Source organism: Rhizopus delemar, genomic scaffold (genome assembly GCF_000149305.1).
Source record: "Rhizopus delemar RA 99-880 supercont3.6 genomic scaffold, whole genome shotgun sequence".
Lineage (NCBI taxonomy): Eukaryota > Fungi > Mucoromycota > Mucoromycetes > Mucorales > Rhizopodaceae > Rhizopus > Rhizopus delemar.
Window position 1 is genome coordinate 294104 of NW_027137832.1, and position 11277 is coordinate 305380.

Here is an 11277-nt window from a genome sequence, read left to right on the forward strand (position 1 = left end):
CGCTGATGATGGATCTCCTTGGTGACCTCTTCCCACCTTGTCAATCTCATCAATTAAAATCAAGGGGTTTTCAGTCTGAACCTTCTTTAAGGCTTGGATAACTTTACCAGGCATGGCTCCCACATAGGTACGTCTGTGGCCCTTGATTTCAGCCACATCCGTCAGACCACCGACAGAAAAGCGAAAGAACTCACGATCCAGGGCGCGGGCGATACTTTTACCAATCGAGGTCTTTCCCACACCAGGTGGGCCTGAAAGACACAAGATCTTGCCTTGCATTGTGCCCCTCAGCTTTCCTACAGCAATAAATTCTAAAATCCTATCTTTCACGTCCTTAAGACCATAGTGATCCTCATCCAAAACTTGGGTCGCGCGTGCAATATTGTAATTCTCATGAGATATTTTGCCCCAAGGAATCTGAGTGATCCAGTCAAGATAATTTCGAGTAACGTTAAATTCTGAAGCAGCTGGTTCAAGATGAGCTAATTTGTTGATTTCCTAGAATAAACATTCACTGTTAGCTTTCAGTACTTGCAGTAGAACGTGCCCTCTTTATTTATTTATTTTTTTTACCTCATCAAAGACTTTCTTTACTGTTTCAGGCATAGCAAGCTTAGAGACTTTTTCTTTAAATCCCTCTACTAACTTGTCTTTTCCGTCACTTTCCAATCCCAATTCTTTCTTGATACCCTTCAACTGCTCCATCAAGTAGTATTCACGTTGACGTTTAGCAATCTTGCTTTCAACATCTTTTGATATCTTATTCTGTAATTGAGCATTCATCAATTCCTTTTTGAGTACAATCAATGCCTTTTGAAGTCTTTCTTCCACAGGTAAAGTTTCCAGCACTTCTTGAAGTTCAGATGCTTCTCCTGCAGATACTGCTGCTGCAAAGTCAGCAAGCTTAGAAGGCTCTTCAAACACATTTCCAGCTGACTGAGACATGGAAAAGTTAGCTATTTGATCTCTAAAAAGCGGGTTCAAGGATGCGATCTCTTTAAAGACAGAAACAATTTCTGAAGTGACTGCACGAATATATTGACTCTTTTTAGAATATTCTGGTTCTGAATAATTTTCTACGTTTGCAAGAGACACTGCGTACTCGTCAGCCAAAAACGAGGTTGCATAAGGTCGATCTGTTGTGCCCTCTACTTTTTCATCAGGTATGAACTCATCTGAGAAACATGAATTAAACAACTCTGCCTTTCTCATATAATCATCACTGCATACCTGCCGCTGCCGCTGCCTTTTCAGGGTCAAGTCTCGATTGATCCTTACTTTTTTCTGCCTCTTTCGATGAAACTTCTTCCATAGCTGCAACAGACCGTTCCTGATCTTTAATCGTTAGTAACTCGTTCATCTTTATACGTCTGTGAGGATATAGGACGGCCGTTAATCCACCATCCTCTTTTCCAGTTGAAGAAGAAAACACACTTGTGATCTGTGCAAAGACACCAATCTGATGTACCTCATTGATATTTGTGATGGTATCGGTTTCTAAACCTTCTTCCTTTAACAAAAATGCACCCACATAAGGCTGTCCACGTTTCATTAATTCCTTAATAGCTGCTGTGACTTTAGGTTCCTTGATGACAACGGCCTTATAAAATCCAGGAAAGAGGGGACGTCCAGAGATGGGAAGCGCCAGAACTTGTGGATATTCCTCGGGCACAGTTGGTTTTTGAAGTTGGTTATCCGTCACATCCCAAGAATGATTCTTTGGCTTTCCCCCACTGTCTCCATTTCCCCCACCATTTGAAGGCGGTAGCTGATCAGCAGGATCATCTTTGGGATTGCGATCTCTGCAGTGAACAGTACTGGTGCTAAATGAAACAATTGCTTGACGCAGGTGCGAGGGGTTACGTATAGGCGTAAGACCTATACAAACAGATTCACTCCCTTTAAGTGATCTCTGAACACCTTCAGCTCCCCAAATGGAAATGTTGCTTTGACTACGACTGGTCGAAAAAGAACGTAAACTGAAAGGTTTGGTCGGTACAGGTGACTGCAGCTGGGAGAAAATGGCTTGGTTTACTTTTGAGCGAGGTATGGCCTTTGATACATGAATAAGAAACGAGTGATTCATTCTCTAGACACAATAATGTAAAAGAAAAAGGGAAAAAAGCGAAGTGAACGTAACAATTACAAAGCAATTACAAAGTGCTGTATTTGAAATTTCATTTAACCCTGGTCCCCACACACTGGAAAATTTAATTGTGCATGAATTTCGCTTTATTTAATGTCCCTCAAATAATAGAATAACATGCAAAGGGGGGGGTTTGAATTCATTAAGCTATGTTTGAAAAGGATGACAGTATGCTCTTGAGGATGCCCATCTGGCATATATCCTAATGATAGTCAAGACGTGTGGCACATTGTTCGTAATTGATGTGATAAGTTTTGTAAAACAAGTGATTTAGCATAACAAAAGTCATATTTATATTTCATACAAATCTTATTTCATGATTAAATATTGCAGTGATACGAAGAAAAAAAGGCCTACTGTTTGGTTAAACTAGTTTGACTACTAAATATACCTAGCACGCACTTATTTTTTCAATTTTTCTCACTGTGTTATGTCTGAAATGAGGTACAGTGAGGCTGGTAAATTTTGTCGGTTTGAAGAAAATACTTCGTTTAGCAAAAAAACAAATGTCGTTTCCAGAAAAGTAAATGTCACTAACTTAAATGAAAAATTCGTTTAGTACATTTATTGTTGTCGCTTTTTACTTGTTTTAATGCAATACCTGTAATAAATGACCAAAGCGATAACCTTGGTGGAGAATTTTTTGTGATTTTCCTACTTTTGTTCTACTTAAAGATGATCATTCTAAAGGATAGTTTCTGGTGAAAAGACTAGAGCGTTTGCCAGTCTTTCTCAAACTGTTTATGATCTTGAGAAAATTCAATACGGCTGCCTGATCTCGATTCCAAAGTCTTCCTTTTATTCCTCTGGTTTGTTGTTCAAGACATGAGAGGCTCTTACACATAATACTGCATTAGTTATCAAGAATTAATCTAATTTTTTTTTCTTTGAATTACCTCAGCAAACCATTACATAGCATGTCTGACTTCTTTTTCCGTTGGTAAGGGCGAGGGTTTGGCACGGTTTTGAATTGTTCTAATTCATTTTCACAGGTTGGGCAATGGGAAGATGTTTTGTATTGATTGATTAGGTAGACAACAAACCCATTCTTCTTTAACACCCTTATTAACCCCTTGCTCCTTGTCGGTTCTTGATACTTGACATTAGGGGCGGACCAATCTCCAAAAACTAAGATAGCATCTTGACCAAACTTTGATTTTAATTTTTGATCATTCTGATCAAAGAAGAGTTTACTTGAAAACTTCAATTTTTGAAAGATAAATGTTGTAGCTTTTCTAAAGCTGTACTGATAGTCTTTTTGTAATTGCTTTGCTGTGGTCGTCTATATATCTCGTTTGCCAGTCCCAGAACTTTGCTTTTCTCACTACCATTTAGTCTTTCTGAAATATGCTTTTGTTGTAGCATTATTTGTAGGTAAGTGGCATACAGTTAAGACTTTACAGAGCTATCAGCAGAGTAATTCTCTGGTTGAGGGAAAAAACCATCGATTCTTGGTATAAACAGATTTCCATAATACAAATTGCATTTTTGGTCGACTCGAAAGTCAAATTCGGATTCAGGGAAATATGTTTCTTTAGATTTTGTTGTCTCATTTCCATAATATTCGTACAAAGTGTTTTTTACTGATGCTCTTGTTTTAATGTACTGTATAAACTTCTTCAAGTTTACAGAGTTGGATTCAGATCTAGAAAGGATTGATTCGGCTTTCTGGACCACAAAAGGTTGAGTATGCTTTCTTAAATATCTAAAGTGCCTTGAATATTTTGAGCGGTTGTTCTTCGTAAATATAAGTCTTTGTTTCTCTTCAACAGTGCTTGTTTCTTTCATGCAGAACATCAAGTCTCGCCTTCCAGGGTCTATCAAGACACACTTGCCTTCAGTGCTCTTTAAGTCGGCTTGACCTAATCCTTCAATATGCTCTGTTTGATTACCGTCCACTTTCTTTTCATCGTTGGGTTTAGGCGAATTTCTTCTTGTATCAGTTTTTTGCTTTATGGTGAAGACATCGACTCCATCTGTTTCGAGAGTTCCTTGGAACCGCAAAGGCTTTTGAATTCCTTGATGCTTGAACACAATTCTATTTAGGTCTACGACAACACCCTATGTCTCAAACTTGCTTCCTGTTTTTGGATTTTTTTTTTTTTTTTTGCTCTTGAGAACATGGTAATGGATTATTTTGCTATCCAACGTCATGTAGCAAGGAATAAAGGTATTACGTAGCGGGAAACAAGCAAACCGTTTCATCTGTTCGGCTTAAGACAGCTCAGCAAGTCTGAAGAAGGCTTTGAAATGGCTTTTTGGACTAGCCATAGCGTCATAGTAAATTGAGTTCTTTTGAAAAGTGTAGTCTTTGGGTAACTTGAGAGAAAATCATTTAATTGCGTCCTTGATTGATCATCTAAAAGACCAACTTCAGGCATCTCTTTTTTGGCGATGGCAAGCTTCACCTGATTGCAGGGTCGATAAATCTTCTTTCGAATAGCTGCTTTTATCGCTTTACTACTAGACTTATTTGCTTGCATTTCTCCTCTAAGGCTCTCTGCCTTTTCCTTCTTTTTAAATAACTTGTTTATCAAACTATGCAGCCTGTTTCCAAAATGAACTTTGATATTATTATAGTAGGCTGTTTGGATCTTCGTACATTTGTACAACACTATTTGCTGAACATATGGTAAGTTGGGGGGAGTATAACCAGCGTCTTCAAAGTAAGCTTTTTTATATTTTGATATCAACCGCCTATAATTTTTGGTCGTATCCTTCAGTCTTGTGCTATTTCCCTCTTTTGAAAGAACAAGACTCAGAAAAAATTCAACAAAGAAATCTTTTGTCACAAAGTTGTTCAATGCAAAATTTTCATTTGCTGCCAGTTCTTGTAAATATATGTACTTTGTGAAGGCAAAGGTATGTGTAACTAATAAATTGGTAGTGTGAACCAAATCACACAATGGCCGTAAATATGCTGGTCTCCAAATATTCTTTACAGTCGTTTTAATTGCCATCGCACGCTTGCTTATCTTCTTAGGGTCTTCTTTAATGTCACTTGCCTTGTCAACAGGCACAGGACAAAAACTTGGCTTGACAGAAGTTGCAGCTGACTTGAAGGCAGTTGGAACAGGTTTACTAGTCTTGGAGGAAGTTCGACTTGTTTTAGAAGCAGTTGTGCTTGACTCCACAACAGCAGAAGTTGGTTTGGTAATACGAGAAGCAGACTTGGTTGATTCACCCAAAAAGGGTCTTTTGATGATAGGTGCATCAAAATTGTCACTGCTATATTCAAGATCATTTTCCTCAAGAGTGATCTTATTGAACACGATAGGTTCATCTGTTGTAGAGATACTAGTACTACTTGTAGTAGCTGTTGTATAATGGTAAAAATAATAAAGAAAAAGGTAGAAACAAAGATCGAGAAACAGTTTGAGTACTTTTTGAGACTGATCTTTATTTCAGTTTAAGTTTTAGTAAAAATTATTCTAATTGAAGACAGGTATTTATATCTTATTGAGTGAGTGGCTTGATATCTTCTATTGTGATCGTTCTTCTAATATTCAGGTACTTTAGCAAGTATTATCTATAATTATGATTATGAAAACTTTTCATTTGTTCTTTTGTATGTCTGTCATAGATTATCTTTTATTCTGGGAATCCCTCACTGATTTGAAATAACGTTATTTTACGCGTTATTTCAATTATGTGAAAGATTAGCAATATTCCTGACATTGGATTGGATTTAGTTATTTTAGTTGATACTTCTTCTTATCAAAGAACTCTCATGAATACAATACATATTCTAAAAGAACATGTTTAATTGGAATTGATTGTATGATCTTATTTAAATAAACTTGTATTTTATTTTATTTTAATTATGATCTTGTATTAAGACTTATATTTATTAATGCCAACTACAATCAGTTACTGTTCTACAACAATATTTTCCCTACCTATGATGGGTTTCATACGTTAGACTAGCTGCTTACATACATCAAGTTTGGCAATGCAACTTACTTTTTCTTTTTTTAGCTGTTACAACGGGTTGGAAGTCGTCGTCTGGCTTATCTTTTACATATAGCTCAAACGAGTCTACAATAGTATCAATTTTGTGGTCAGCGACATTTCGATCCATTATTAGATATCGAGCCTACCGTTTTCGCTCTTAGATGGCTTCTTTTGGTTTGAAGAGAATAAAGTATCCTTTTGCTTTCCTTTCATTTTCCAATGTGTTTTCATGAGTGAAATATACGAACAAAAAGAAACAGTGTTTCCAGAAATTGATTTAAATGTTAAAAAGAGATACTCCTATCCCATTTATATAGATCTATTCAAACACAGCTACTACAACCGAATAATGATAATGTGCCTACAATGAGATTACACCATGTAGTAGCTTGTAATAGAAGATGATTGTTTTCTAGGTTCACATAGAATAGTAGCTACACATAGTAGATAGGGCTCGAGAAGTTATTAGTGTCTAAATGCATCAAGTTCTTTATTTTTTTCATCAAATCTCAATGATAAATATATTAAGAACAAAATTGATGAGCATAAAATGTTGAACCGTCATCTTGTAATGTCACTGTATAATGATGAAATATTCACTAATCAAAATCCTCATTAAAGGTCTTTTGCTGAACCCAATAAAACTGTTTTAACCATACCAGTTCTCGCAAGGTTTATATTCTAAAAAGGCATGGTGTAATGAAAATACCATAGTATGATTTTAAAAGCATGTTCACATGGATGTTTTATTACAACAGTGGATGGTTTGACTAGAGAAGCCATAAAGAGCTTGATTACAAGCATCAGCACTTCGATTCAATAAGCTTTCATTCGACGATGTTTGAGCTTTCCTTTAATTATAGCCTAAAACTGCTCAATCGGGTTGAGCACTGGCGAACAAGGATGTAAGTATATCACCCTATAACCTCTACTCTCAATTTTTCTTTTCATTGGATGAGACTTATGAATAGTATATATAAAAAGAGGTTGAATATTTTAAACAAAGTTGATCACTTAATTTTTTTATTGAAAATTTCCATGTTTATTAAAGAAATAATCACTGATCATTTTTAACTTGTTGCTTTTTTTTTTCTTTTTTAACTTTTTTTATTTACATGAATGGTAAAAAAGTCCTTCCTCGTCGTGCAATGAGAAAGGACTGCAAAAAAACCCTCCATCGTCCCGCCCTCCAGCCGAAGCCTTTGGCCAGTTGGGTAGTTTTTATTAAAGAAAACCCTTCCGAAGTCAGGCAAAGAAATTGTTAAGGATACATAAGATTATAGTCACTTTATTTTAGTAAAAGGAATCAAATATGATCCTGAATAATATGCTGACATAACTTGGAATCATTTATAACATTATTCCCAACGCAGATCAATAAAAGACTTTGATTAGATTTTTATATTAAGCTTTATTCATATGAACTTCACACAGTCAAATATATGGCGTGGTTGTAATATAGTTTATTGATGATATGAGCATGTTGAATAAGGAATGACAATTACTTACCGGATCATCATTAATCATGAAAACATTTATCCTAACTGAGATATTATTATTAGCCGTAATATCCAATCACGGAACTAGAGGATTTTATATTCATCCGTACCGTCTCCTTAAATAGTCCTACATCCAGAGCTATCTGAAACCATCCCAATAGCATAATTGACAATACAAGCTAGGAACAGGCTAAACTAATAATTAGAAATAGTAATCATCTATTCTGTCGAATTGATCATAAATCTGTCCTAATTCTTTATCCGTATCATGTCTATTAATACTCTCACTTTTTACATGTAGAATTTAATATATTCAATCTTAGTTATCTTAATAAAGAGATACCAAGTTCTAACAGTATTTCTTTATCTTTGTTGTTATACTACTTTTACCTAAAACCCCCTATCCTAAACACCCTCTTTTGACTCGATCCTTAAGTACTTTCCAAAACATCTCAATAGGGTTGAGTTCAGGTGAATATGGAGGAAGGTATACTGGTATATATCCCCTTTGTAAGATGATAGGATCAACAGCATCGTGATGGTGAATTGGAGCGTTATCCATTACAATATGAAACCCTTTCAAGTTTAGGGAATTCGTCCATAATATCTAAGGTATCGCTGATGAACTGCACAAAGTGACCAGTCGTAGTTCCTTTTGGTATCGCAGCAGCTACGCCCTCAGATGTTTTTCTTTTTTTAGCACCAACAACTCTTCTTTTTTTGACATTCCCTGGTTCTCTCAAGCTTACATTCACTACACCATACGCTGAAATTGCACCGTCCTGGATAGCTGCTGGGGATTCTCATCGAAGAAGTTGATTAAGTGCATTTTATGGCTTTCGTTTAGTTGACTCGGTGCTCTTTTTGATGTACGATTAGTTTTTTTAAATGGTATATTCTTCTCAGGATCATTGTCGTACTCTCTCTCCCACTTTCTCGCGGTTTCAGGATTAACATTAGCAAGTTTAGCAGCATCAGCGGGTTTCATCAATTTTTCATGAAGGAAAAAGAAGTACCGAAGGCGATCTTCGTTCGTATACGTATTATAAGTCGTACTTCTTTCTTTGTTAACTGGTATTTCTTTCATATCAACGTCTTTTGGCTCTTCGTTTTCTGTAATAAACGAAGATAAAAAAAATAAAAAAGCACCAAAACGATAATTACTTTGAGATACTTTTTATTCTTGATTATATCCAAGTTAAAAGTTATCCTTTTTTTAATCAGGATTTAGGTGGGATATTTATCTTCTTTTGGATGATAATTCATGGTGAAGTGTTTTTAAGTATTTAAAATATGAAAAAGAAGAATTAACGAGACCGAACAATAGTTCTAAAGTCGAATACTTTTATTAAAGAAAGATTCCAAGGCTATTTATATTAGTTTGAGCAAGACCTGAGATTAGATGACAAGAGATAGTTACGACCGATATGATTTGACATGTATAAGAAAAATTTTATAAACTGATGTAAATAATCAACTGTTGAGATGAAAGTGAAACTTGGCTGTTCAGGGCAGTTGGTAATTATCAGGATCTATTCTTATTCAAACTCATTTGTAAAGATTTAGCTTAGAATGATAAGACTGTTATCTTATTGACATGTCAAAACATGACACATGGGGACGATTGAGTTAAATCAATTGGTTCTTTCTTGATGTTTCATTCTAGATTGGGGCATTGTCATCATACCTTGTTCCATGGAATCTTATCTTGTATAATTATATTATAAATCGTTGTTCTTGTTTAGGATAGGGGGTTTTAGGTAAAAGTAGTATAACAACAAAGATAAAGAAATACTGTTAGAACTTGGTATCTCTTTATTAAGATAACTAAGATTGAATATATTAAATTCTACATGTAAAAAGTGAGAGTATTAATAGACATGATACGGATAAAGAATTAGGACAGATTTATGATCAATTCGACAGAATAGATGATTACTATTTCTAATTATTAGTTTAGCCTGTTCCTAGCTTGTATTGTCAATTATGCTATTGGGATGGTTTCAGATAGCTCTGGATGTAGGACTATTTAAGGAGACGGTACGGATGAATATAAAATCCTCTAGTTCCGTGATTGGATATTACGGCTAATAATAATATCTCAGTTAGGATAAATGTTTTCATGATTAATGATGATCCGGTAAGTAATTGTCATTCCTTATTCAACATGCTCATATCATCAATAAACTATATTACAACCACGCCATATATTTGACTGTGTGAAGTTCATATGAATAAAGCTTAATATAAAAATCTAATCAAAGTCTTTTATTGATCTGCGTTGGGAATAATGTTATAAATGATTCCAAGTTATGTCAGCATATTATTCAGGATCATATTTGATTCCTTTTACTAAAATAAAGTGACTATAATCTTATGTATCCTTAACAGTTCTAAGCTACTAGTGTTGCATTTATAAATAGTCATCCATGGAATCATTGTTTAAGACGGCACTTGTATTTTGTTCCTGAATGGTTATTGGGTTTGAGTAAATTCGGTTACTAAATAAGTACAGAAAGACTGAAACCTAATAATGGAGACAACAGGAGCTATTAAGGCACCAATCGGATTATCGATAGGATTATTTCTCAATCATTCGTTTAGATCAATAAAGTTACTATGCAAGAAAAACAATATTCTATTCTGACATACAGTAGGTAGAAAAATGGTCCGGATTGTGGAATAGGCGTGTTATTTCTCTCGATTAATAAAAGTAATAAAATAAGTCGAAAAATCGATGAGTCTCTTGAACCTCTTTATTGAGTAAGGACGAGAGAGCGAGCCCATTCAATACAAACTACGTCTTAGAATATAATAATGTGATTTAGGGTCCGAGGTAGTACGGTATAAATTGTGTGGGCTGTTTATCGTATATAGCACTTTGGGCTATATATGATATACAGTCAAATTATTAGTTGAAGAATCTTTTGAGTGATCTCACACGACATTAAGAAAATTATTAAGGTAAATACGACAAATGTCTTTTGTATTTGTTGCCAAAAAATGCTTTCGTTGCTCTGGTAACGTTCCATGGTCCAGGGAACACGCTGCTATCTGCCCACGAGATAAGCCCTACCATGGTCCAAGTAAGGCCATCCGTTCCGCTCGCTTGGGTACTGCAAGTTCCAATGGTAACAAGCCCAACCTCACCATCACTCCTCAAGCTAGACCACAACAGGCATCTTCCAAGGTGTCTAGTGGTGATAGCAACTTGATGGACGTAGATGACGAGGGTTATCCAGTCAACTATGATTGTAAGAAATTAACAAAACAGAATGAAGTATTTAAAAGTACTAACCATTCTTTAATTGTACCTATCACAATAGAGAACGTGAACACTATGGCTCTAGTTGATAGTGGTTCCTCCTTTAGTTCGATAGACGCAAACTTTGTTAATAAATATAATATTGCAGTTGATAGAAATGTATCTGGTTCCGTTATACTTGCTACAAGTGATAATGTTAGTAAGCGTTTCGGCACAACCAAATTTCCATTAAGTGTTATTTACGGTGATAATGATAAAAATCTTATTCATACATCCCATTCTTTTGAAATCCTTCCTCTTTCCTTGGATACTGAAGTTGTAATAGGGTTAGATCTAATGCACAAGTTGAACATTCTTGTTACCAACTTAGCCATCAGACATCCTAATCTTGCACTAGTTATTGACAAAGAGAT

General features: G+C 35.3%; 4 protein-coding genes across 4 annotated transcripts in view; 1 reads left to right on the forward strand and 3 right to left on the reverse strand.

Moving 5' to 3' along the window:
* Positions 1-2086, reverse strand: part of RO3G_08102 (ATP-dependent protease La) — a gene marked incomplete at both ends in the record, with an annotated part of 3130 nt that extends 1044 nt beyond the window's left edge. Inside the window, 3 exons of the mRNA XM_067662692.1 lie at positions 37-498; positions 574-1175; positions 1231-2086. Of these exons, the coding sequence (XP_067518793.1) occupies positions 37-498; positions 574-1175; positions 1231-2086 (1920 nt within the window). The remainder of the gene's footprint in view (positions 1-36; positions 499-573; positions 1176-1230) is intronic.
* Positions 2087-4347: 2261 nt separating this feature from the next.
* Positions 4348-5704, reverse strand: RO3G_08103 (uncharacterized protein; the record flags this gene model as incomplete). Its single annotated transcript, XM_067662693.1, has 4 exons — positions 4348-4817; positions 4994-5018; positions 5089-5543; positions 5698-5704. The coding sequence occupies 4 exons, from the start codon at positions 5702-5704 to the stop codon at positions 4348-4350; spliced, it is 957 nt and encodes a 318-aa protein (XP_067518794.1).
* Positions 5705-7738: 2034 nt separating this feature from the next.
* On the reverse strand, positions 7739-8161 carry RO3G_08104 (uncharacterized protein; the record flags this gene model as incomplete). The annotated part of the gene is made up of 2 exons (XM_067662694.1): positions 7739-7789; positions 8039-8161. 2 exons carry the CDS (start codon positions 8159-8161, stop codon positions 7739-7741), a joined length of 174 nt encoding a protein of 57 aa, XP_067518795.1.
* Positions 8162-10576: 2415 nt separating this feature from the next.
* Positions 10577-11261, forward strand: RO3G_08105 (uncharacterized protein; the record flags this gene model as incomplete). Its single annotated transcript, XM_067662695.1, has 3 exons — positions 10577-10853; positions 11013-11182; positions 11235-11261. 3 exons carry the CDS (start codon positions 10577-10579, stop codon positions 11259-11261), a joined length of 474 nt encoding a protein of 157 aa, XP_067518796.1.
* Between the last annotated feature and the right edge of the window lie 16 nt (positions 11262-11277).